Source organism: Gavia stellata, chromosome 3, assembly GCF_030936135.1.
Source record: "Gavia stellata isolate bGavSte3 chromosome 3, bGavSte3.hap2, whole genome shotgun sequence".
Lineage (NCBI taxonomy): Eukaryota > Metazoa > Chordata > Aves > Gaviiformes > Gaviidae > Gavia > Gavia stellata.
In genome coordinates this window covers 52315342-52342425 of record NC_082596.1, presented here as the reverse complement: position 1 = coordinate 52342425, position 27084 = coordinate 52315342, and the positions used below count along the sequence as shown (strand labels likewise).

General features: G+C 35.8%; 1 protein-coding gene across 1 annotated transcript in view; it reads left to right on the top strand.

The window, feature by feature from the left end:
• RBBP8 (RB binding protein 8, endonuclease) overlaps positions 1 to 27084 on the top strand; it is a 36705-nt gene that overhangs the window by 5835 nt on the left and 3786 nt on the right. The window contains exons 3-16 of the mRNA XM_059836302.1: positions 5026 to 5121; positions 7086 to 7198; positions 8915 to 8990; positions 12879 to 13048; positions 14476 to 14577; positions 15686 to 15783; positions 16440 to 16567; positions 17558 to 18443; positions 18528 to 18654; positions 19769 to 19869; positions 20666 to 20780; positions 21686 to 21856; positions 22469 to 22538; positions 23544 to 23640. Of these exons, the coding sequence (XP_059692285.1) occupies positions 5026 to 5121; positions 7086 to 7198; positions 8915 to 8990; positions 12879 to 13048; positions 14476 to 14577; positions 15686 to 15783; positions 16440 to 16567; positions 17558 to 18443; positions 18528 to 18654; positions 19769 to 19869; positions 20666 to 20780; positions 21686 to 21856; positions 22469 to 22538; positions 23544 to 23640 (2350 nt within the window). The remainder of the gene's footprint in view (positions 1 to 5025; positions 5122 to 7085; positions 7199 to 8914; positions 8991 to 12878; positions 13049 to 14475; positions 14578 to 15685; positions 15784 to 16439; positions 16568 to 17557; positions 18444 to 18527; positions 18655 to 19768; positions 19870 to 20665; positions 20781 to 21685; positions 21857 to 22468; positions 22539 to 23543; positions 23641 to 27084) is intronic.

Genomic DNA, 27084 nt, shown 5'->3' with positions numbered 1-27084 from the left:
CTCAGCTTTCAGTCATTCAGTAAAGATTCTAGTAATAACCTTGCTAATTTTCACTCAATTCATATACTTTAAGACATATGTATCTTATTTTGCAGTCATTATTTGCTACTAACTTTTAGTTCTGTTCATTAGAAGCAATTTGGGAAAAAAATCTGAATTACAAGATTTACATGCACAGTAGAATCACAATATGTATTTACAGTATTAAATCAGCTTTTATTTTCCTTCTGCTGACTAAAGCCATATTTAATTAAATAAGAGATATGCTAATGTGATTCTTAATTTAAATTTTTACTTCAGGTTAAATTACATTAATACTATGTTAATAGTACACATGACCTGTATTATGAGTTGCTGTGTAGGAAGAATAAAAATAAATTACTTGATCTTTTTCCACTTTGGAAAACAATATAATTATATTAGATATGTTAAAGACATTAAACTCTTCTTAAAATTAGCAAAAATACTCCATATTTGCATTCCCAGCATTGCCATCTGAAGTCAAAGATATACAATCTTCATTTTTGTCATGGTTTAAGCCCAGCCGGACTAATCACCACACAGCCACTCACTCACTCCCCTTCCTCAGCTGGACAGGAAAAGGCTCGTAGGTCAAGATAAGGACATAGGGAGATCACTCACCAATTACCATCATGGGCAAAATAGACTTGACTTGGGGAAATTAGTTTAATTTATTACCAATCAAAATCAGAGTAGGATAATGAGAAGTAAAACCAAATCTAAAAAAACAACACCTTCACCCCACCCCTCCCTTCTTCCCGGGCTCAACTTCCCTCCCGATTTTTTCTACCTCTTCCCCCCGAGCGGCGCAGGGGGATAGGGAGTGGGGGCTGCGGTCAGTTCATCACACGTTGTTTCTGCCGCTCCTTCCTCCTCACACTCTTCCCCTGCTCCAGCGTGGGGTCCCTCCCACGGGAGACAGTTCTCCACGAACTTCTCCAACATGGGTCCTTCCCACGGGCTGCAGTTCTTCACAAACTGCTCCAGCATGGGTCCTTTCCACGGGCTGCAGTCCTTCAGGAACAGACTGCTCCAGCGTGGGTCTCCTGTGGGATTGCAAGTCCTGCCAGCAAACCTGCTCCAGCGTGGGCTCCTCTCTCCACGGGTATACAGGTCCTGCCAGGAGCCTGCTCCAGCATGGACTTCCCGCAGGATCACAGCCTGCTTCGGGCATCCACCTGCTCCAGCATGGGGTCCTCCACAGGCTGCAGGTGGATATCTGCTCCACTGTGGACCTCCATGGGCTGCAGGGGGACAACCTGCCTCACCATGGTCTTCACCACGGGCTGCAGGGGAATCTCTGCTCCGGCGCCTGGAGCACCTCCTCCCCCTCCTTCTTCACTGACCTTGGTGTCTGCAGAGCTGTTTCTCTCACATATTCTCACTCCTCTCTTCTCCGGCTGCTGTTTCCCAGTTTTTCCCCCCCTTCTTAAATATGTTATCCCAGAGGCGCTACCACTGTTGCTGATTAGCTTGGCCTTAGCCAGTGGCAGATCCGTCTTGGAGTCGGCTGACATTGGCTCTATCAGACATAGGGGAAGTTTCTAGCAGCTTCTCACAGAAGCCACCCCTGTAGCCCCCCCTGCTACCAAAGCGCTGCCACGCAAACTCAATACAATTTTAAAGTGTAGCCACAGTGCGCTCAAACATAGTTTGTGTTTTTTCAGAATTAACGTTTCTGTCATCATCTAGTCAGTTTTCTTCCTCATTAATTCCTATTAGGTTTTTTAGTTGTCTCTTTTTTAGTTACATTTTTCAAATTGTGTAAGCAGGAAATAACCCTCCCCTAATCTAGAAAAAATTAGGTCATCATGTGCTTTTTTTGTACAATAGTAACTCGAGCAACTCTCAAGCATTTTTGACAGTTATTGTCTAAACTCCCTGATGTGCTTATATTTCCAGTTGGGAGGGAAACACAGGTGTTCTTTCCATAGGAGTAAATTCCTTCTGGTAGAATCCATCTTTCCTTTTCCTGTAACATGAAGTATGTAAATGCATCTTATAATGATACTGGCTTTTCTAGTATAATTTGATTGTACTACAGTACATACTTAACTTGCTGTCTCCTTTTATTATAACTGTTCTTCTGTAGTTATAACTGTGTCTCACTTCCAGGAAAATTGTTCTTTCTTCTATTCACTAGGCTTTTGGAAGAAATGGCCTTCAGTTATGTAATGCCCGTGTTGCTCCCTTCCCTAGATACCTTTTTGGATTTTGTTTATCCTTTGTAGTGCTCAAACCTCCTCTGAGCTTGTGTTTTGCTTATTTCAGTTAAATATCACCCATCCTGCCGGCATTTGATAATCCACAGTAGCACTTGGAGCCTGCACAGTGTTGAGTTTTCTCACATTTCAGCTGCATTCATACAGATCTCTTCTGTGAAGGCTATAGATAGTTGCCTATGGTTTTGACTTTTGTCTGCACAGTGTCACTCTAATGGTAGAACTAGTAGAACACAGTATATACTATTTGCAGCTGCTGTTTAATTGTGCATAAGAGTTCACAAATTATTTTTTAAAAAAGTGGCAATAGAGTCCAGTTGCTTATTTGGTTTGTCAGTGAATTTTTAGTCAATTGGAAATACGAATTCATACGAACTTTATCAAGATTTTGAGTTCAGGGTGTATCATGGAGTGTTGTCAGTTCTTTCATTAAAATCCAAACAGCTTATGTATTGTTTACATCTTAAAGATATGCATTCTGAACATTAAGATTGATACTGCAGTATCACAAGGAATATATTTATGTTAGTAGATGAAGTTCTATTAGGTTATTAGATGACTTTCAGTTAGCAAATATTTGATGCTGTGTTTTATACTTAAAGGCTATGCTTACTTTCCTGGAAAAAAATCAGTCTTAATGTCTTGGTATTTCTTATGTATAATTCATAAATGAAGTAGTTATTTTGTTTTTAATCTAAAAGGATTAAATTATCTCTTGCTGCTATTGTTAACTTAACCTGATATGTCATGAGTTGCTTCCACGTTCTGAAAATCTTGAATTGATTAGTTAATTTTCTAGATGATGAGTATTATCAGTGATGTGACTGAACACATACCAAATGGTTTAATTATTGTTTATTGGACTCTTTCTACAATTACCACATGTAGATACAATACTCTTGCATAGGAGGTCTTGTTCTCTTTGGTGCATCTGAATACCTGAGGTTTAGTATTTCAGACTTGGTAATCAGCTGACAATGAGTGCCTTATTTTGTACCCCACTTCAGCATTGGAGCTAATGACTTGTAAATGCTAAGTCAGAGACCGTTCATTATGTGCCTTCATAGCCAAAAACATCTATCATGTTTATCAGGTGCATGGGAATTTAAAAAAAAAGCCTAGTTCCTTCTGTCATTTTACTATGTTAATGTGACGTTTTACAGGGTTTAGATGGAAGGCATGGAGTATTAGTTAATGTCTTTTTTTTTTTTTTTAAATAACTTAATGCCATAGAATCACTTAAAGGTAGCTTGAGAAAAGACTTGAAAATTTGATATTTTAGGCCTTCTGTAAGTTGCATAAACTGAAAAAAAAAGAGATTTTCTTATGCCATAGACAGAAAAAAACAGACTGCTTTTGTCAGACTTCAAATTTTGCCATGGCCTGGCTGTACTTGGTTAATGAACTGAGGTAACAGAACTTTAACACTTTGTCCTTCCCATATGAAAGTATAAGTTTTAAATGGTTCATCATGCTGTTTGCATGTCACTGTTTTATATGTTCTATATGCAGCTGAAAAGGACGATATTGGTCTGGATGGTAGTAAAGAAAAATAAAATATCTGTTCTTAAATTTCAGAATTAATAAAGTATGTCTGTGATTGTACACTGTGGAAGCTTCCGGCTGTCCCATTCACTTTGACCCATGATTGTTAATTTCTTGTATTACTCTAATATCAGCAATATAAAATGACTAATGTATCTTCAAGGGATAGTGCCAATTTAAAAATATGTAAATGAATTGTATCAACAAGTTAGTAAATACGTTTTCGTTTCCTGTTGTGTGTGTGCTTAGCAGCTTTTTGTGAGCCAGTTTCAATTCCTCAAATAATCCATCTCAGGCACACTGAAAACAAACACCCACTTTCATGGAATACACAAAGGATTCCATGGTAAAAAGCAGAGCTGGGAATGAATTCTCAGAAGTTAGTCATTGTCATGTTACATAGATTCAGCTGCTTAGTTTTTACTGAAAGTTAATTTCCTTGTAGAAAAAAATGGTGCTTGTTGCTCATACCTTGTTTGCATCTTGAAGAGGTGTTGTGATCTGATAATAAAAGTGAAGGGGAACTGAAATTGGGAAGTTAATGTTACCGCTTTTCCTTAGCTCTTTTGAGGAGGAAATGTTCTTTGTTAATTAAATAGTCCTGGCTTTTAGAGAAGGTTATTTTCCCCAAGGTCTTCTATTTCTGAGGTTTTTGGGAAGAGAGTTCTCTTCCCTGTATTCATATTATGGGAATCCATGTTCTATAGACTCTGAGAATTGCTTCTTGAGGAACTACACTTCTAATGGATCTAAAGATTTGTCAGAGCTTTACAAACCTAATGTGGTTTGCCACACTGCAAGAAGCACTCACTGCTAAGACAAGACAAAAGTGACCTGATTCTGAAAGCCCCTCAATTAGCTTCCCAACAGCTCAGCAACACAGTAAAATAGGACAAGTGCTTGAGCTTACGTTCCCTGAAATTGTTGCTTGAATACTATTAGCTTTTATGCCTTGACTGTCATCAACTCTAATTCTTGTCCTGAGCAAAAAATCAGATATATCAACAGAAGCTCAACTGTAATATGAATTAGAAACTAGCTGCTCCTTTCCTAACTCAGACATTTCTAAATTACCATTCATCAGAAACACTTGCTTCATTTATTTTCAACTTAATATTTGTGCTGATGATAATAACATTTCCCAAGAATAGGAAAGAAACATGCCAGAGAGAATTCTGTTGAAAAACTAATAGCTGTAATTTAAAGCTAGAGCTAACTTTTTTCTATTTGGTTTTAGGGATGCAGAGAGGCTTGAAGAGTTTTATACCAAGAACCAGCAGCTCAGAGAACAGCAAAAAGCACTTCATGACACTATCCAGGTTTTAGAAGACAGGTGAAGTAGTGTCTTTAGCTTTTGGGTTTGTTGTGTTTTGCTCTTACAGAGTAGCTCTGGATACTTTGCAAGTTGGGTTTGGTTGGGGTTTTTTTTCGTAAACCAGTCCTTTTCTAATACAATCCGAATAGTGTGTTTTAAAGAAAAGTAGAATTTAAATTCTTCTGACTGAATTAAATTTTTGTTATTTTGTTATTTTCAAAGTGCTTAGCTTGCTTTACTTCAGTTAAGATAAACTTAAATAGATCAGCTTGGGAGGCAGACAGCCATTTTAAAGCACATTCTTTTCCATCCGTTTTTGTAGAGGTAAGTTTGATATCAATTGAGATGTAATACAAGTACAAAACCCAAGGGCAAGCTATATAATATACTTTGAAACTCATGAAATAACTCAGTAGGAAATCTTTCAGATTTTGGAGCATCTTTTTTAACAGTTGTCTCTTTTACCTAAATTTAATCACAGATTCTGTCTTTTGCCTTCGTTTGGACTTTAGACATTCTGGTCACATTTTGACCTGTTCTGTCTTTCCCTTATTTGTTCCTATTTAGTCTGGTATAGCAAAACAAAACCAATAGACGTGAAATTACAGTGCATTTTTCCATCTTTTAAAGGTGATACTTGTTTTGGAAAGTGTATGTTATATTTGCTGCCGATAGGCTTTCAGAAGCTTTCTGGGAACAGGAGATCGTTACATAGTAAAACTATTTTCCCATATTCCTGTGCTACCTCAAATTTTAGAGCTATGATGCTCACATTTTGTATTCAACTCTATTTCTCTGTGAAAGGCATTAGGGATAAACTTGTAACTGTGTGGGTAATAAACTTTCACACCACATAGGTAGAGACACATTTGTGGAGTGAATGGACTTTTCTAATCCCTCAGCAGATGAAGTACTCATATTGCGGAAAACGAAAAGAGTATTTAATGTGGTTTAATACAAGGTGATGATAATACTGTGGTTATTATACTGTTAGTCAGATAAGCTACTATGAAGAGGCATTTCAGTATTTTACTCTGTCCATAATTCCACAATATTAAAATACCTATAAACCAAGATGGCTTTTGCTTCCAATATTCAACTGTGAAATTGGAAACTTAGGTGTTTTGTTTGTTTGGGTTTTTTTAATACTTCATGTGCTAGCAGCAGCAATGCAGAACTCTTAACCAATTTGTCTCTTATTTAGCAGGCAAAATAGAGTGTGGTTTTCACTTTGGTAATACTGTTAGCTTTTTGTTGGGTACCAGAAATAAATATACTTCAGTTATCACCTGTAAAATGAACACACATTTCATTGCATGAATGAAGGTGTCAAATAAGATGGAGTGATCATAACAAGTTCTTTTCTGATAGTGGATATGCTTTAAACAGCTGATCTAAACCATTAGAGACAGTGGAGGCAATGCCTCACATGGACTTTTGGATCCACTTCTAAGTATTGGTGTCTAGATAAAGGATTTCACATTTGCTTCGTATTTGTTACAGAGCAAACTTACTATTTGTCCTTTTTATTTTATACTTTGCTTAATGACAGTGATATAGTCTTCTTAGATGAAGTAGTAATTATAGTTACTGAAATTATTTGCTTATTTCTATTTGCTGGAATGAACTTTACTTACAATGAATGGTAGTTTATATCTGACAGTACTCTTAGTAGGACACCTCACAAAGGCTTTCAGTGGCAAGGGGTAGCATGCTCTACTTTATTGAAGTGGAGCATGTTGCTTTAGAATTATCCAGTATCTACAGTCATTTATGCAAACAGTAGTACATGTAGTATTAAATTGTTCAGAAATCTCAAAATATTGCTATGTCAACATATAAAACCGCAGTATTTAGTGGTGTTCTGCATAGTTGACAGAATTTTTCTGGTTTTTATTGTTCAAAAGGCCAGTTAAGTGTGGATAGCTGTTTCATGTATGGCAATATTTTCTTAACAGAAAATTCTCTGAATTTTGTTGTAGATTAAGAGCGGGATTATGTGATCGCTGTGCTGTAACTGAAGAACACATGAGAAAGAAGCAGCAAGAGTTTGAAAATATCCGGCAGCAGAATCTTAAACTTATCACTGAGCTTAGTGAGTTTTATCCATGAGTCTGAAGACAAAACATACTATTTTGTAAATTAGTTCCTCATTAATTCCTGTAACTTGATGTAATTTTTATATGGTATGTTTAGTAAGCCCAAGTTCAGTTGGGGGATACTTAATTTTACAGTCTGAAAATATGTAATATACCAATTACTAGTCATTTGACCCACCCTCTTAGGCTGAAGTGCTGATACTGAAAGTGAATTGACATGGAAAATCTTTACCCTGTAAAGGAGCTACTGTAGATAAAATGCAGCTGCTTCTGTTTATTGCTACAGCTAAAGCATAGAATGACTGATTGCCAGTTTTCCTAAGGAAACCCTGACTTCAAAAGTAACTGGTGATCACAAAGTAGCAAGTTCAAACAGAATTTGCCTGGGTCCAGCTTGTGTCCTGTAGTCGGTCTTGGAGTTTAACTGCAGTAACCCATAACCTTCATATAACCCTCTGAAGCCACAAAAGAATCGCTTCATGCCAGGCAGCTTGTAGCCAGCTTACTTTGAAATCAGGAAGTTGTACATATGGGAGAGGAAAAAATAAACTGTTCTGGATGACATGAAAGCAGGACACAACAAACGTCTTCATAAAGAGAGTTTGGAAAGATTGTATAAAGTACTAAAAAAAAATACAGGACAGGATTTTAAAATGTTAAGGGTGTCTTTACCATTAACTAATTATTTTGTTTCGTTTAGTTGTCTTGCTTGATCAAGAACAAGCAGACATTCGGTGAGATTTAAAATATGGGAAATGTCAGACACAAAAAGTAGCTTTTCAGTACTTCAATTATAGAAATATTAGATTCTGTACTAATATAAAATACATCCATTTTTCAAGGACTTTTAATATTGGATACTTACATAGAAATATTCTGAATTCTTGAGTTTAATGATTAACAACAAACAGGGTACAACCAATCTCTAAATAAATCTCTGAGTCTTTGAAATCAAGGTGAGACCTAGGTACAAATCTTCTTGAACGCTCTGTGACAGAACAGTAGTCTTCCATGGGTTTGGGATGAGATCTATATGACAATTTATGTATTTCCTGCAACCAGCTAAAAGGTCAGCCAAGAATAATGCAGAGGTAAAATACACAAAAGAAAATGAAAATTAAAGTGAACAGAAAGTTGGAAGCTATCACTACATTAGCTTGAGACAGCACGGAAAAAAGGCTGAAGGTGATGCGGTAAGCTTGTGTGAAGTACAGGCAGAATGAATTGGAAATTAAGAAAAGTAAATAAATTTCTGAAAAAATATTTAACTTAGTTTTAAGAAATTGGGGGGGGGGGGGTCCCTTTCTCTCCAATTAGCTGGTCACTTCAGTGGCTAAAACCAAATTCTAATTACTTTATACTTCATAGGCTGTCTTCAACATAAGGAAGTAATTTTGTCAATGGAGCTGAGTGAGCAATTCATCTTTACAACACAGTCTTGCTTGTATGTATATGGACAAAAGTAGTTAATGATTGTGTGGAACTAATATTATGATCCAGTAATTAACACCTTTGCATTTTCTAACACATCATTTTACAACCTTTTTAATGACTAGCTTCAGAATTCATTTTGGTAAGCCATAGGCAATGTATGGTATTACATTTTAGGATTGGTTCTGTTTCCTTAAAGGACCTAGCAAAACTACATATGATATGATGTTAACATATGTGCATCAATTTTTTTCTCTTTTTTTTTTTCCTATACATTGCAGTGAATGAAAAAAACAACTTACAGGATGAAAATAAAAAGATAACTGAGCAGTTCCAGCAATTACAGAAGGAGTTGGAGTAAGTTTTTAGGTTTTTTTGGATATTCCCTGCCCCACCCCATTCCTCAGTAGTAATGTCTGGGAATATAAATATCAGCTTTTAAGTCTTTGAAACCTGAGTTTCATCTTTTTTAATAGATTGTGAAAAGATAGCCTACAGCCACTTTAACATTATAAAATTAGCATCATTGTAGTGTGCAGAATTTTTGCTTTTTTTAAACTGTGTGCATCTTTTTTTTAAACTGAGAGATAAATTTGTCATAAAAATTCTGCTTGACTTCATGATTGTTCAAGGTTATTCTGGTCACAGTGCATAGCAAAGCCTTATGTGTCATTCTTTTATTCCTCTGTTGACTCTTTACCAATTCTTTCCTCCTAGGTTAAGACTTCAGAAAAGTAGTTTCTCAGCTAGTCAGAAAATCCCAGGATCTTGCAATAATTTTTTTAAAAAACTTACGATAATTTTACAATTTTAAAAAGAAAAAGAAATAGTAAATTTTGAAAGAAAACCATAAAAACAATGAGCTACAAATTGACTGTCAAATTGTAATACGATATGATAGCAAGAATGTGCCCTATAATATTGTAGTTAATAGGCAAATATGGTGCACTTTGCAAGGCAGAAGTAGTATTCCTTTTCTGTATAGCTGTGGTCTGACATCATCTGAAACTCATCTCAGTTTTGCCTATCCGCGAACAATTTGTGTACATGCATGGGGAGAATGGGACAGGATGTGAGGAATTGATACGTAAGGCTTTTTCTGCATGTAATTTTTTCTTGTCTTTGTCAGAAGGTAACTTTGGTAGAGGAGTAAAAGTACTAAGAGTTCAGTTCAAAATGACTGTGGTCCTATTCCTTTGTATTTCTTGGTTTGTCTCCCATCATTTGCACCTTCATCATCCTTTCTTTTTTTGTATGCATTTCATCTTCTCAAACTAACATATTTGATGACCCTAGGAGTACTCCTTTTTAACACCAAGTAGGAACAAATTTCTATATGCTTCCCAATGTATAATTGTTTCTCAATAATGATTCTCCTATGCAGCTGGACAGTAGTTAGGAGGTGAGATTAAAAAAAATTGACACCAGACAGATCTATCCAAATGTATTAGTTTGACCCCCAGTCTTGCAATTTAGCTTCCAGTAAAAATCTCCAGCCACTGTAGGAAAGTTGATAATGAACAATGAACACTAAGTTATTTGCTCTGCATGTTAGGTGGTCATTTAAACCAGTGCAGAGTTGACTAGATAAACAGTAATTAACAAGGATGGTCCTGCTGTTTGTGATACAGCCACTGCATTTGGTTGTTTCAGTTGAACTATAGTCCTGTTACTCTATTTAGAATGAACAACCTAGATCAATATAACATCATCACATAGGTACAAGGTAACAGATTGTTCCTGGGGCATGACATGAAATTAGATCTTTGCAGTCTTCTGTATTTGTTACCAAGGTTTAGTATTTTAGGAAAAAAATTTAAGAATCCTTTACAAAAGTGAAAACAATGACATTTTAGAAGAATTGTATTATCTGATCCTTTATCAGATTAGAATTTCATTATCCATAGATGGAAACAGTAAGGACATTTCTGCAAAAATCTTTTCTGGTGTCTCAGATAAATGTTTCTATGATTCAGAAATAATTTATTGGGTATTTATCATGTATAGTATGTATGACAGCTTCTTAATTTGATAATTTTTTATGGTGATATGTAGGAACTACCTCTTGGTTTGCAGGGAAGTAAGGTACAGAAAAATATATTTATAGCAGGCTAGTTTGTCATACAAGGCCCCATGTGCCAGTAAATTTAAAGAGAACTCTAACAGCTAACTTAAATTTGCAAAGTAACTCTATGAATATATTATTTTACTGTGTGTTTTGATTTGTTTAAGATATTGTTAGTAGTTGATACAGTTTCCAGTTATGGCTCTTTGTTTGTAAGGGAGGTGATCATGCCTCTGTACTCGGCGCTGGTGAGGCCGCACCTCGAATACTGTGTTCAGTTTTGGGCCCCTCACTACAAGAAAGACATTGAGGTGCTGGAGCGTGTCCAGAGAAGGGCGACAAAGCTGGTGAGGGGTCTGGAACACAAGTCTGATGAGGAGCGGCTGAGGGAGCTGGGGTTGTTTAGCCTGGAGAAGAGGAGGCTGAGGGGAGACCTTATCGCTCTCTACAACTACCTGAAGGGGGGTTGCAGAGAGGTGGGTGTTGGTTTCTTCTCCCAAGTGACGAGTGACAGGACTAGAGGAAATGGCCTCAAGTTGCGCCAGGGGAGGTTCAGGCTAGATATTAGGAAAAAGTTCTTTACCAAGAGAGTAGTGAAACATTGGAATAGGCTGCCCAGGGAGGTGGTAGAGTCACCCTCCCTGGAGGTATTCAAGGAGCGTGTGGATGTGGCATTGTGGGATGTAGCTTGATGGACATGGTGCTGTGTGGTGTTGGGTGGGTTGGTTTTTGGTGTGTTGTGCCTTGTTGTTGTTGTGTGGTGGTTGGCTTGCGTGGGTTGTTTGTGGGGGTTTTTTTTTGGTTTTTTTTGGTGGGTTTTTTTTTTTTTTTTTTTTTTTTCAGGTTGGACTTGATGATCTTACAGGTCTTTTCCAACCGTAGTGATTCTGTGATTCTGTGATTCTGTAAATGTGCTAGAAAAGAGGAATTACAAAATCGCACAGTAGGATTCGTCAAAACTTCAGAGCATCAATGTGTCAATGTTTGTCGTTAAGTGTTCAAAGTTAGTCATGGTAAAAAGCCTAACAGCAAAAATGCTTGTTGTCTCAAGCCAGGCAGCTTTCTACAGTTCTCCATCATGTTATTAATTTATTTTATGTAAGATCTTGTGGTTCATTTCAATGCAAGCAGGAACATATCCATATTTCCTCTTCTTCCCTTAGATCAAAACCTTACATCCTTCTCTTTATAGTTAGGAAATGATCTTTTGGCCCATGTTTTCTCTTGAGAGTCATAAGGAAAAGTGCTACTGTAGAAAGATGACCAAGCAGGCCGAGTTAGATTTCCTTGTGTTTTTCTTTTACTGCCTCTTCCATTTCTCACTACCACCACCATATGACAGGTAGCAATGCCCTTCTTAAGTATTAAACAAACTGTATTTAAGTTAAAAGAACTGAAATTAACACTTTTTTGTTGTTATTTCTTTGCTATGTCTAACAGAGTTTTTGGAGGGAAAAGACATAGTTATTTGTCGTGCTAATTTTTACATACTGACTCTGCAACATGCTGTTAGAGCTGACAGTGTGAGAGAAAATAAACTTCATAACTCATATTGTGTTTTACATTACTTGTTTTACATGGTTTACATTGCTTTTTACACTCCTCTCTGAAGAGCTTTGTGAGTGAATAAGAGGTATCATCCAGTGGTCTGGAGGGGGATTTTTTTAATATAGTGCAGTTCATTACTATTTAATATTGTCCAAAAGCTTTTATTTTGTTTTTAAGACAGTTAGTATTCTTGGGATACGCAGGAACTTCCATACAGGGAGAGAGACACTAGGCCATCCATTTCAGCATTCTTTCATTCAAGTAGCACATGCTTCAGAGGACAAGCTAGAAACTCTACAGTCCCTAGTTTCTTCCAGGAGAAAAAGCCTTCCATAGTGCAGTAGTCCATAGTGCAGTAGTTAGTTGTTGACTTCAACTGTGAAGAGCTAGGGTTGTATGCCGTTCTTAGGCTTGATGGAGCAAGTGTGAATTTGTTGTTAGATGTGTCTAAAAACTGGGTTCTAGTATTACTCTTTTACACTGTGATGTTATTGAGATGACTGTATTTTCTAGATGGCTGTACTTTCCAAATTGTTGCTTTCTTGAACCATATGACTGTCCTGCTTGCTGAAATGAAAGCTCTTCATCATGCTGACTTGGGGTTTTATTTGACCACCTAATTTGGTCTCCAGGGAGCGAAAGCAGCAAACGGTGGAATTAGAAGAAGGAGTCATTCCAGATTCTCCAGTTCCGACTTCTTCATTTTCTGTGGTTAATCGTATGAGAAGAAAAAAAGAGAATAGGCATATTCGATACACAGAACATACACACCCAGATTTGGAACTTGCAGAAAGCAACAGTGGTAAGAGTACTGTATTTTTTTAATTAATTTTAAAGTATATTTTTAAGGACTAAAGAAAATGATAGTGTATAAATTTGATTGCAGAGGGTGAAAATAAAAAAAAAAGTCTTGTGTTTTTTTTGGTTTGGCTTGTTTCCATTTATGCTATAATATATGAGTCAGGGGGAAAATGTCTTTAGCAGTAACTGTTAAATCAGCGATATGCTCAAAGCTTATCTCAACCTCCTGCTTTTCTTCATCCACATACACATGCAAATATAACAGTTTTCCAACCCATATCTCCAAACTAACTAAAAAAATCTGTTCGGGTTTGACTTGTGCATACAGCTATGTCACCATCTAGTGGAGAGTGAAATAAATGTTTTGCCACAATTATTCTGCAATTAAAGTAATATTACTGAAACTGTTCTAGTTCTAGCAGCTACATGATCTTTCTTTTTCTGGTACTGGTACACTGTTTGCATGTGTTTTGTGTCTAAGTCCAGAAGTATTGTACACATCTAATTTCTAAACTTCATTCTGTAATGTCATAGAAATAGCTCTAATCTGTTTTAACTGTAAGAAATATTTCTGTGAAAAAAGGGACTTTGGGCTTGTATTTTAATGATACACAGGAAATATGATAAACAATCCAGATGATCTTAATGTGTTAATTTACATTGTGGAATAAAAAAAGTATTTTAAATAATATATGATTACATCTAAATATGAGTCTTGACTAAAAGCTTCTTTCCAAGGATAAAAATAGTACAACTGTGGGGTGAAGAGGGTGGGTTGGTTATTCACACCCTTTATTTTGCTTATGTAATTTTAGTGCTGTTGAGTAGTTTCTTCTTTCTAAACATACCTACTTCTCTCCATTTTCTGACTAAAAAATTGAGCTACTAAATGAAACCGAAGTTAAGTATGTAGGTATTTACACCATTTCCTATCACAGTGAGTGGCTATGAAAAGCTGTTGGTGTCCAGATAGAAAGGACTACATGGCACAAAGCTGGTCATGATTAAAATCTCAAGTTTTTCACCTTTTCATTACCTTGGCTGATGCAGAAAATTATTCCCTTGGGTGGTTTGCTCTTTAATAGTTTTGTTGCCATATTAACAGGTCAAATGTAGATTTAATACGTACTTTTTTATGTGGTTAGTATAGAAAGTGATGTAATTATGTGTCAGTATTGTTTTATTGCTGACTGGCTAGGCTTATATTTGTGAGAGAAAGGATTAATATGAACTATTTGTGACTAATTTGTCATAGCAATACCTCAGAATAAAAATAATCAGATGTGCTGAGGTTACTGGATCTACTAACATATCAAAGTTCACATTCAAGTCCTTTAAAGATCAGGATCATTGTCTGTATCTACAGAAAATTATCACAACAGGCTACCCAATTTCACCATGTGAAAATGTTTCTACATCTTCTCCTAGAGTTTGGAAAAATTCCGCTGTATTCCACACAAGTGAACAGTCACCACGGAGAAGAGATACTAGTGGCAGACACCTGTGATCCACAACTGTCCCCTGTACCAAGTAAGTGTATTAATAGATTTAGTTCTAATTCCATTCAAAATAAGGCAAAAATGTTGTAAAACTGAGGTTTATCAACAACTAAGGGTTCATCTCTTTAAACATGGGAGCCAGAAAAAGGATATTATGTTTAATCACGGAATTGCTGCTGAAATGCCTATCTTGTATCTAGTGGCATACAGACAGGCATTACATGATCTAGTGGCATAGCGTCAGGGCTTAGAGTCAAGAAATAAAAAGAAGCTCAGTGCAGCTCTTACTGCAGATATCTTATATTCTAGGCAACTTATCCAATTGTCTTACATTCCAACTGTACAGGAGACAAAATAGTCTTGAGAATTGCACTTCTGTCTGACATGAATATGTAACATTTAGAAGTGCTTCTGTTAATTATTCCCTTTTTTGTAATTGTGAATTGGTATAAGTCTTTAAGTCTTAAGTCCTTCTCCATAAACAGTTCTTTGACAAGAACTTTCTGTGTCCCTGATTTTTTTTTTTTTTTTTTCCTGTGAAGTATTTAAATATAAATGACTGCAAGAATCAGCATTTTAGAATTATTCGTGCAGGTCAGGGTTGTGGTGGTTGTAGTTCTTGTACTTTCCCATCATATTATCTTGCCCAGTTTAATAAACTGTGTAATGTTAAACCCCTGAAGGAAGGGAAACTCATCTATTTGTTTTCCTAATAAAAACACAGGAAGAATAACTGGAAGTGTCACCTAGGAAATATGAAACACAGGCATTTTACTATAAATACACATTATCACTGTTCTACATGCTCAGACCATTCATGCCCTGGACTGGGAGTTTGAAAAGCAACTTTTACGTTGACTTGTCTTTGTATTTTAATTTTGCAGACCTGTATTCAAATTGGAAGCATATTTCTCTGTGATGACACAGCAGTTTGCTGTTCTCAGAAATTCTTCTTTTTCCCACTCTCTCCACTTACCACTTCCAGATATGATTTTTATCTGACACAGGTCAAACTATTTCCATAATTACCAGTTTTAATTTGTGATCATTTTAGTTCTGGGTTTGCACCATCTGTGTGAGTGGAGTAAGATATTATAATGTATATGTAACTTATTGTGAGCTTCTTTCTACTTATAAAGATAAACCAAGGATGGGAGGCTATCCTGTTCCAAAGCCATCTTTTAACTTGGCTGCAGTTGTGGCAGAAACAATTGGACTTGCTGTTCAAGAGGAATCTGTAAGTAGTATTCCCAGATTTCTTACATAATCAGCTTTTTGTGCCAGTTGTTTTCAAAAACACTATTTTTCTCTTTTGCATTAAAATTCTGCAAAAGTGTTCCGAGTTCCAATAAGCTCACTTTGATTTGCTTTTGCTTACTCATTACAGAATTGCTCTAGCAAGAAGAGATATAACTGTGCTGACCTGTCTGGGGGTTGGGGAGGAGGGTAGGGGCGCAGTTGCTGCTATGCATACAACTTTCAATTTTGACTAAGGCAGTGGACTAAATCCTTAGGTCTGCCGAACTCCCTTTGTGCAGTAATCGAGTCTAAGACACTAAAAAAGATTATTTGGTGATGAGACTGTTTGGTGACTCAGGTGAGATTATTTGATGTTTTTGCTTGGTAACTGCAGTGAAAATGATAGTATGCAGACTATTTATTTTTGTGTGTGTGCATTTGAATGATGAAATTTTTAAATTTCCATAAGATTTCTTTAAAATTGTTGGTCAAAATTTCACCTCTCTTGTAACTTTCATTGTTTTTTCAGACTTTTGAATGGTTCGATTTGAATGGGTCTTCACAGTATTTATGTGCAAACCTAGCACATTTCTAATTTTTAATTTTAATAGCTTCTCACACTTTCTTTCTTTGTTTTCCTTCACCACTTGCAAGGAGTCCCAGAGTGTACTGAGTCCTCCCCACACTAATACTGTTGTGAGCCAGGCCCCAGAGAGCATGCAGTCTGCAGACTCAAGAAAACATCCAGCTTCTGAATCAAGAAATGATGACATCAATTTGGGGTGTGTTTCCACTTATAATAATAATATTATAATAATATTCCACTTATAATAATATTTCCGCTTATAATAATATTATTTTAAACAGGCTTATGTGAAGTTCTGGTTTTAGTAGAATTTAAAACCTTACAGCAGTTTGCTTTAAAGGTACAGACATGGAAATAAATATTTTCATATTACACGGGCTTCTTTCAAGTAAATAACGTTAGAAGCAAAGGAACTGATAGAATGCGAAACTGTGGACTCTTACTTCATTCTCAAACTTCTGATTTGGGCTTTCTGTGTACACAGTCCCTCCCTGACTACTTGTTATTGCGAGGTATCGTCTGAGGCCCATAAACCTGGGGGTAAAGGGCCTGGAGCTGGGGTAAGAAAATGATCATAAAACTTTTCTGCTGACTAGATGTCATGCCAGGTGACTGTTGCCCTTCCCACTCTCCTCAGGATGTTGTGGTCTAAGCTGAAATTTTTTTTAGCCCCTATTTGTCATCTTAAATGTACGTTTTATTGATGACAAGTAAAAAACAGAGTACCTGAAAGAAGCTTGCACGTTTTTCCTTCATTTGCAGAAGCTTTGAGAATGTGTTATTGTGGTTATAAGATCTATACAAGAACCTAGATAGACTGCTATCACAACCATTCTCACTTTTTTCCATTTCACTGCATTGAAAGTTAGGGAGTCCTTTGGTAGAAGAGATTCCTAGGTAGGCTTAACTCCTTGGTTCTCAGTTGAATGTGGAACAGAATTTCACACCATACTAAAATGAAGGACAAGGTCTGTGTTTTGTTTTCCTTTTACAGTTCTAAGTGCAACAGCACTTACTCCCAGACCAAAAATCTCCTTTTTCCTTCTGTTTTCAGTTAATACTAGCAGCTCTGACAGCTTTAAAGTAGATCATTAATAGGAAACTTTTATAATTTTTATGTATCCCTTTCTCTCCTTCCAGCCCTCTGTGCACTCCAGAAAAATATCTCATCTCTCATTGTATTCAGTCTTTCAGATCCATCTCAGAACACTCCACCACATGTTGACTGGGATTCTCAGGTAGTCTCTCCTGTTTTTGGAGCTTCTAGCAGTGTGAAGAACAACTCAAGTACAAGTCATGCCTCTTGTATTTTAGATTCAGGATTGAAGCCTAATTTCAAAACCAACCTCTTCAATAACCCTTCCAGTTCCAGATCTCATAAAAGTAGATCAAAATCTGAAGATGTTGCTTTTGTTGCACCACTGAATCTTGGAACTGAAATCAACTCAGTTATCAGCCGGGCCTCTATCAATAGGCAAATGATTGTGAAAAAGAATACTAATGAGGCTGTAACCTGTGTAGGAAACACTTGCGCAGCTAAAAATGAGATGATCAAGAGCGATTTCCTTCTTGTACACCAGAGGCAGCTAGAAAGCAGGTGTGCTAAGAGAAAGAAAGCTGAAGATGAGCATGCAATTAGCTGTGAAAAAACATCTTTCAACAAAGAGAACTCTATGCCCTTTCGATCAGATGTTCAGCATATTAATGGGGAACATACAGTTGATAAGCCCTTGGATCTGTCTGATCGCTTCTCTGCAGTTCGTTGTCACGAGAAAAAACAAGGAAGTGAGGAGACCTGTAAAAATAGACTGAAACAGGTGACTCTGCATGACATTTTTTCACAGCTAGGGAAACCCATTCCTGAAGGTTCATCATCCATTCAAAATGCCAACAATGAGAGCTGTTTGTTTGGCAGAGATTTAGAAGAGGAATCCTGTGTACAAGAGGCAATGCTGGGAAAAACATTCCCAGATAAGAAAAAACAGATCCAAATGAAAGAAGAAGTTCCTCCCTTCAAAATTGCACCACTGCCAAGTTCTCCAGAGACAGAGCAACTTTTTGATGACGTGAAGGTATGCTTTTCTGACTTTTTTTCTTCTCATTTGAAATATTATATTTAAGTTTTAGGAAATAGTAAAATTGCAATATGTTGTTAGGTTGCCAGTGGCCATGTACCAAATAGAAAGAAAGCAAGGACAGGACATGGAGAGTCTGAACCAGCATCTGTACTTCAACCAAACCCTTGTAGACTATCAAAAAATAAAGCACTGCAAAATGAGCAAGGTAACTTGATGAAAATGTTCCTTTTATTGCACCCCCCAGCCCTCCAGCCTGTGCTATGGTTGAATAGAATTTTTCGTATCTTCTTTTCTCCCACTTTAATCCCTTTCTCTGTTCTGCTTCTAACTTAGTCTCATCCTATTCAGGACTTCTCAAGATCACCCCCATTTTCAATCTGTGTCTTCCTGGCATTCTTTTGCCACTATATAATAAATATATCATTGGCATTCAGCTGTAAACTCAACAGGCTAGGAATCTTGTTCTTTCTCATTTATTTAGCATTATTGTTTACTGCAGCATGTGAATAACAGATACTGAAATAAAATCTCAGGAAGTTTGAGTTTAGACTATCTATATCAAATGCTTGAAAACTGTACTTAAGTGTAAGGACAAGTCATTTTGTTAATATTTTTCATGATTCCTGATGATCTGTTAAAGAAATTTGTACCTTTAATAACAATGAACAGATGCTGCCAAATATTCTCCCTAGAAGTTGTATCTTCTTTCCTGTTAAGCGGTCCCAGTCTGCAAACTTATTTTTTGAACTGGGAATGTAGAATCACTGCTTCTGACCTTCTTAGCTGAGCTGTTACACTGCATACTTTATTTAGAAATACTTGCATTGTGAATTTTTAAAAAAATTTGTCAGCAGTTGGTGTGGCCATGTAGCTTGGAATCTGAATCTCTACTTCAAAGATAAATCAAGAGCCATCTCTGGAACAATGACCAGACACTTTTGTACTCTTTCATATTCTAAGACCTGAGTTTTGTATTCTTATCAATCTAATGTCTTCTATCCAGCATTAATACAACTTGATTTACACAGTACAGAGCTTTTACCTGCAAGAGTATTTTATGTATTGCATACCTAATACAAACATAAAGGAGTGGTATGCTCCCTGAATATGACAAAAAACTTAAAGATCTTTATTTCTAACTCTTCAGGCAAAATATGATTTATACCAAATGAGCATGTTTATTGTTTGAGAAAAATCAATCCTTAAACCCAAAGATGAATTGATAAAATGAAAGCTGACTTAAAATAGACACCATAGGATGCTGTTGGCAGAATTGGATTCTGATTATTTGCCTTTTTTCTCATATTCTCTGCATCCAGACCTGAAAGATAAACTTTCTTTAGAAAACCTCCAGTGGAGCATAGACCCAGGAGCTGACCTTTCACAGTACAAAATGGACATTACTGTGATTGATACAAAGGTAAATTTGTATAACAAGTCTGCATGTTCTATGATATTGAAAAAAGCCTACAAAAGTAGTATCATGAACTTTATTCTGGGCAGACCGAAACCACTTTTTAACAAAAATCTGAATTCAGCTAATTTGATACTTGTTTGCACTCCTGAAATGTTTGTTTATGCATAGTAAACTACAGTTATCCTAAAACATTTCCACTGTCTAGTTGTATTTGATAAACTCAGCCAGGTGGCTACTCAGTCTGAAACTAATGCGTTTGGGGGTGCGTTTGGGTTTCTTTTAAGACCAAAAAAAAATAATGTTCTAAATCCAGTGAAAATGTTCACTGTGATATCTCTTCATGTTAAGTAATAGAAAATGTGCAGATAATGACTATTAACTTTCTCTGACTTGGGTGCAGGTTGGTTATTAGGATCTCTGAGAATTTTCCTGAAGTCTATTTGTTTTGTCTCACTTAAAAGCTATCTTAATGTATTAATTTGACCAGTTTTTAATTTCTGTATGCTTCATTGTTACTTTTTATCTTTATATAATTTAACATGAAAACTTTATAGCATTTCTTGCCCATCAAGTAATGTAGTCCACCAGATAAAAGGTTCACATTTGAATTTCAAAACATGTTATTCTTTTACCTAGATTTTATGTCTTTATCATGCAGACATTGCTGCAGAAAAACATCACAGAAAGTGTCAAAAAAGATGCCAATAACTGTTGTGAAAGCATTTCAGATATACAGCAATGACACTGACTGCAGCAGTTGCTTCTGAGTGCAATTGTCATGTTTGCTTTTTTTATTCAGGGTGGTTCTCAGTCAAGAGTCGGAGGGGAAGTTGTTGATATGGATTTTACATATGTTAGTGAAAGTGTGCTATTAAAAATGAAAAATCAAGAACAAAACCAGGAAAGCAGTCCAAGTAAGACTTTTATTTTTTTTCCTTTGATTTGCTTTTTGTTTTTTGGAGGAGGAAAGAGTGAAGGGCATTTTTTCCCCTGTATGAATAGATAGTAGAAAATGGTTTGCAGTAAAACAGCACTGATGTATTTTTGTAGGTTACAAAGATCAGTCTGTTTCGTGGTTGGTAGAATCAGTGGTTGTTGTTGAGCTTTTTTTAACTTAGATTAAGAAAATGATAGGATTTGTGCTGAGATAGAGCCAGTAGCTATGCTTTTACAGTACTTAAAGACTTAAATACTTAACTATATAATTGTTTTGATCTTACTTGCAACAATCACTCTTACAACAAACAGCTTTGAAAGTTTGCTGTGTAATCATATCAGACTTTCTATGGGAAGACTAATTTCGGTTTTAATGGCATATAAATAGAACTAGTATACTTAAATCCAGATGTGTTTATATCACATTTAATTTATGGTATGTGGTGAATCATGGCTGCAGGGCAGTGACTTTTAACAGTGTGGTTTGGTTTTTTTAAGCTGTTGCAATTTGATCACATTTTCGTAGTTTATCTCCTACCCATAGAAAGTATTTCCTTCTGCTTGTATAACTCCATAATTACAAGAACAAAAATTTCCTGTATCCAATATTAAGGTTAAAGGTACATCAAAGTGATTTAGTAATTAATCAAATTTTAGAAGTTGAATCAAGGTATCGTAATGAAAAATAGATGAGAATTGTCCACATTTAGAAGACTGACAGAGAAGTTGCAGAAAGAATAAATGTATTGCTGGTGTTCAGTTAAGAAGTACTGGAGCAGGAAGTAAATGTTAGTTCTTGTGATACACATTCAATCAAAATATGCTTTCTTGACTTAAATTGTTGAGAGACTGATTTGGATGGTCGTTATGCTTTTTATAATAGGAGGAGAAAAAAAAATGAATGATACCTTAACAGAAATGTTTGACCGGACAACCCATGAAGAATATGAATCCTGCCTACCGGAAGATAGTCCTTCTGCATGTGATGAAAAAGAAACTCTTCATGATGAAGAGCAGGATAAGGGAACAACAGCAGCAAGCAAGAAACTAAAGAGTGGGATATAATTTATTTTATCTTTATTAGCCTAGTTAAACTACAAAAGTTGATTTGAAATCAGGCTCTGTTCTCTAGGAACAAATATGCCAAATAAACCATGAGTTCATTTTTCATAAATTCATGGGAAAATTTATTCATTGTAAGGACATAACATAAACCAATATGAAAATTATTTTGGTAGTTCATTCATATAGCCACCACACAAATATGGGATGTGTAATAGAAGTTGGCACAGAAGCTGTAAAGCAAAGTGACTCTTACAGAAGACACCAGTTTTTGGCTGCAGATTACTTCCTTTCTCCCTATACTAGGTTCTATCAAAGGTTTTGCAGTATTTTGTATTTTTAAGCAACCTTTCCTTTGCTATTCTGCTTATCTTTTTTACTTGTCTCACTGCTGTATTCCTGCTACTCCAGTAATGCTTTTTGATCACTGGTTCAGTCAACTCCATATTATTTTTAGTATCTCTTTCCATCTGAGACAATAGATTCAATGTACATGGCTTTTTTTGTACTGTTTAATAGCTGGCTAATAATTCTACAGACGTTTCTCCAGGCAGTCTGTTAACCTTATGACATGTAATTTTTTGTTTTGCATGTATATTTACAGAACATGAGGATAAACAAGATAAAGCCAAGCAGAAAGCTTTTGTGGAGCCATATTTCAAAAGTGATGAAAGGTAATTTATTTTGTTCTGTATAGGCATTTTAAGGCTTTTTATATCCTCCCTATAGGGAACTTGTTCTTCCATAAAATAAATGTGTTTGTGCGTAGCGTACTAGCAGCTGAAGATGCACAGGTAAAAGATCTAGTGAATTAGATAAAAGCCTTAGATAAAAGCGGGGGGGGGGGGGGGGGGGGGGCGATATAAACACATTGAGATGCCTATCTATCACACTTGCTGAAGAGAAGGGATTGCCTCTTCTGCTTTTCATAGTTTTATTGAATACGGTATTTTGTAATCCATGTTGTTTCTTACAGGCATGTGGTCATGCACAAGTTTATGAACAAAGAGCCTATGGGCTGCTTGTTACAAATAAAAACCTTTCCTTCTCTGGCATTTTTACCCCTTTCTCTAGGCAATAAATTAGTAATGTTTAACAACTGTACCTCTTAGTGCTTCCTCTGTTGCTTTTTCTGTATAATTATCATTGGTAGTCTGAATCTTCATTTCATAATGATACTAACCCCTTCAGTTAAATAGTTGTTAGCTTATGTTTTACCTCAGCATGTTTTCTTTCTAGAGGAAAACTTGTTTAGTGTTTTGTGAGCAGATAGGTTGAAAAGAATCTGTTAGTTCTGTTCTTGAACCCCAACATACGTTCCTTTTGCAGAAATCAGTAAAAGCACAACTGTGTCGTGGACAAAATAAATATTCTATAGAAGATCTATATTTGAGGAATTTTGATCTAGTAATTACTTTCACACTATGAAAAGCCATAATGAGGAGATGCACATCTCTGGTTATGTAAAGATCATATTACATTTTTAAAATCCTGGAACTGTTTTAGTTACAAAAATAGTCCTATTCATCTATGAAATGCAGTATGATTGGGTTTTGCAGGCATTTTCTGGTATTTTTTTCTTTCCTTGACTCTCCTTCATTGGAAATTTTTGGTTTTTAAAGCGCAGACATGTAGGAGAAATAAATATGCTATCGTGTGAAAACATTTTTGTTTTTCAGAAAGAATGCTGTGTTAGATTTTCCTCATATTGAGGTTATTCGAAAAAAAGAAGAAAGAAGAAAATTGCCTGGCCATACTTGTAAGGAATGTGAAATAGTAAGTAGTGCTTTAAAATTTGGTCAGTTTTCCATTCTTCTAACTCTGATACTATCTAAGTGCTAAAGTGCTGTTGAAATTATGAATCTGGTTGCATCATCATCAGTACCTACAGTAGCAGAGAATTGTTTACCAAAGCTGTTTTACCAGGTTTTAGGTTGTTTTTTTTTGTTTTTAACTGTAGTAACTGTATATAACTTAAAGTCTTTGTTTTGTTGTGTGTATCTGTATTAGGATAGAAACTTCTCATATCATGGTTCCAGTAAGATTTTTATTAATAAAAAATAAATTAGCTAGTCAAAGAATGATTACAAGTTTCTAAACTTTAGCACAGAAGCTCTACTGAAACTTACAGGTACTGGAATAAGTACGTTCTGTGTCCTGTTGTACCTATATATAGATATATCTTGATTTGGTTTGGGTTCTTTTCTTGTTTTCTGGGGTGTCAGCATCTTCAGATTATTGCACCAGCATAGGTGCCAATGTGTATATATGTGCAAATGCATGCAAAATGTTTACATTAGCACATTAAAAAGTATGAAATTTTAGGTTTCACGTTTCACTTTTTTCCTCCCTTTCAAATTACTAAACTGCTCTCAGATACTTGCTATAGAGGTAAAATATTGAAGGAATTACATGTGTAATAAGGACATACTTCATCTGGTCATTAATAGGCTTTCAAGCTGGAGTTAATCAGGTGATGATCTTATACATTATAACTCGCTAGAAGTGTGGATTAATGACTGAATAATGATGGATCCTCTGGAATCTTTTCACTTAATTTCCACACCTATATAGAACCAGCATTTTTCATAGTTTCTCCTGCTATTCACTTTATAGTTAAGTCACGTTTACTTAGCTGAAAAAATTTATTAGAGCATGTTTTTAACATAAACACATTCCTGAAAAATAGCTGTGGTTAAACTCATTAAATACAAATAATTAAGTCTTACAGTCAACTATAAATACCTTATTAAAAAATATGTTTTATTTAAAGAGTTTGAAAGAAAACAAGATGTTAGAAAAAAACCCAAAACAAAACCAAAAAACCCCAAACTTTCAGTCTATTTCTTGGCCCAAGACATGTGTGAAGTGTTTTCTTTTCCTGTTTCTGTAGCTTACAGATCTTCTCCTCTCAGCAAATCCAATTCTTGTTACTTTCTGGCAAGTTAGAGTGGTAACTATGGTGTTTGGAAACATTTACAGCTCCAATTTTACAATATTAGGTTTCTACATTAAACTTCAGAAAAGTTTGGGTTTGTTGGTTTTGGGGTTTTTTTTAAGTCTACGCCATTCAGGATGAATGTCATGGAATGTGTGGAATGCCTGGCTGTGTCATCGCATCGTAATAAAACTAGCTTTGAATGAAATGCCTGTGGAAAAAGGGAGTATTAGACAAAGCATAAATGATGCTTTTAAAAAGTCTTGGCTTACTTATTAGTCATATGGGTTTGAGAAGTCTCCAAAGTCTAAGGAAATACTTAGGGAGTGGGTAGAAATCAGTAAATTGTTTCTGGCCATGTGCTGCATGCAGTATGAGAATGGGCAGTTATCTGTCCTTTTGAGAAGATGTGAGAGGTTTAACTTCTGCTCATGCCATAGCAGACTGATGTCGAAGTCCTTTATAAGTCCTTATCTTAAAACTTTGTGGAAGCATCTCATTCACTTCACAGTGTAGAACATTTGATAAGAGGTCTTATTTTGGTTTGTTATGACTTTATGATGCAATCAGAGACAGATTGTATGCAAGAGTTACTGGTAGCTTTTAAAAGTAACATTTGTTAGTGTGGTTATTAAGTCCAGCTCAGCTTTAGATAAGTAGGAGAATCAGTCAATGTTTTTTTATCTATGTTTAGATTACAGAAATTACTCTGTAAAGTAACTTTGTGCTAAACTAATGAGAGGAACATTTTAAGGGCTTGTTCTTTTTTTGAGACTGCAAATTGTAGAGTTCTGTAAACAATTCTTTTTACAGTGAAAGTACTGCAGGATGAGATTTTGCTATGGATAGCGAAATCAATCTAGAAAACAGCTGAGAGTTCTTTTTGCTGTTTAGCAGACATATATGTAACTTTTCTTTGTCAACTCTAACAGATTTCTAAATAAACCAAAACAAAAAGTTACCTCCTAATTTCTTTTGAATACATACTTAGCTTGATTATTGATTGGTCTTTTTATTTTCTGTTCCTACAAAACAGTACTGTATTTTTCATTGTTTGATCCATAAATATTCCCCACCAATCATAAACATCTTAATTCCAAAAAAAAAAAAATGCAGCGCACTGCAAACTTTTAGTTTTAGACCAATTTCTAACATTCCAGGCTATTTAAAGTACAAACATAAGTTGCACAGCTAATTATCCCTAAATAAGACTCAGCTATTAATCTATTTGGTTTACACAGATACTGTAGAATTCTTATAATTAATTTTGTTGACTTAACACCATGTCATTTCTTCACTTTTATCAGTGAAAATTGATGTGTACTAGATGATAATTACCTGTTCCTCTTCTTTCATTAGTCTCTAGATTTTTACCTGAGTGAACAGACATTTTTCCAGCTGGCTCTCTGAAGTCCAGCTGCATAAGTGACCTTACTCTATCTGACTCAATCCCCAAGCTATTGATATCCACTTAAGTTCTGGATTTGGCATAGGCTTTTTCCTGTTTAAGGAAACATTGTATAAGACAGCGGCAAACATTTTCAAACTAAGTGTCTCCAAATTCAGTGATTGAAAGGGGTTCTGCCGTCAAGATGCGGGAGTATCCTGGGCTTATACACAATACATTTTGAAGAACCTTTTACTAGGGGCTCATAGCCGTTCCTGAATATTATCTTTGGAACTGGCAGTTTATTCTATCCTGCCTAACAGGACTTTGTAGTAGACATACCAGTAATCTGAAATTTTGGGTATAACCTGTTAACAACCTGAATCTCTGTTCTTGACCGGGAGACCCACGTTACGAGATCAGATTCCTGTACTAATAAGGGCTTCGAGAGCAGAGTATGTTCTGGTGTCAAGCTCTGTAGAATGGCAAGAAATCTGAATTTATTTGAGGGGGGAAGAAAACGTACCTCAGTTTCAGGCAGAGTTGCAGTTCCCACAGACTACAGAGTCACAAAATGAAACAAGTCTACTCTTCGTAGTTCGTGCAGTTTTGTTACTGACATTTTCAGAGCTGTGATAACTCTTTTCTATACAATCATCAATATTTATCACTCACGATTTTTTGGAGGAGGATTTTTATGCCTATTTTATACTTGGTCTGACATCTAGTAGGAAAAAAGGAATTTAGTATATTTCATGATTTCAAGTAAGTAGGTTTTCAGAAATCCTACCAGCAGATGGAGACAGGAAGTAATCTCTGTTGACAGAGGTATTCTGCTCCTTTCCTTATTTCCCCAGTCCAGATCACTTTCCAGCTGATTGAATGAGGTTTTAAA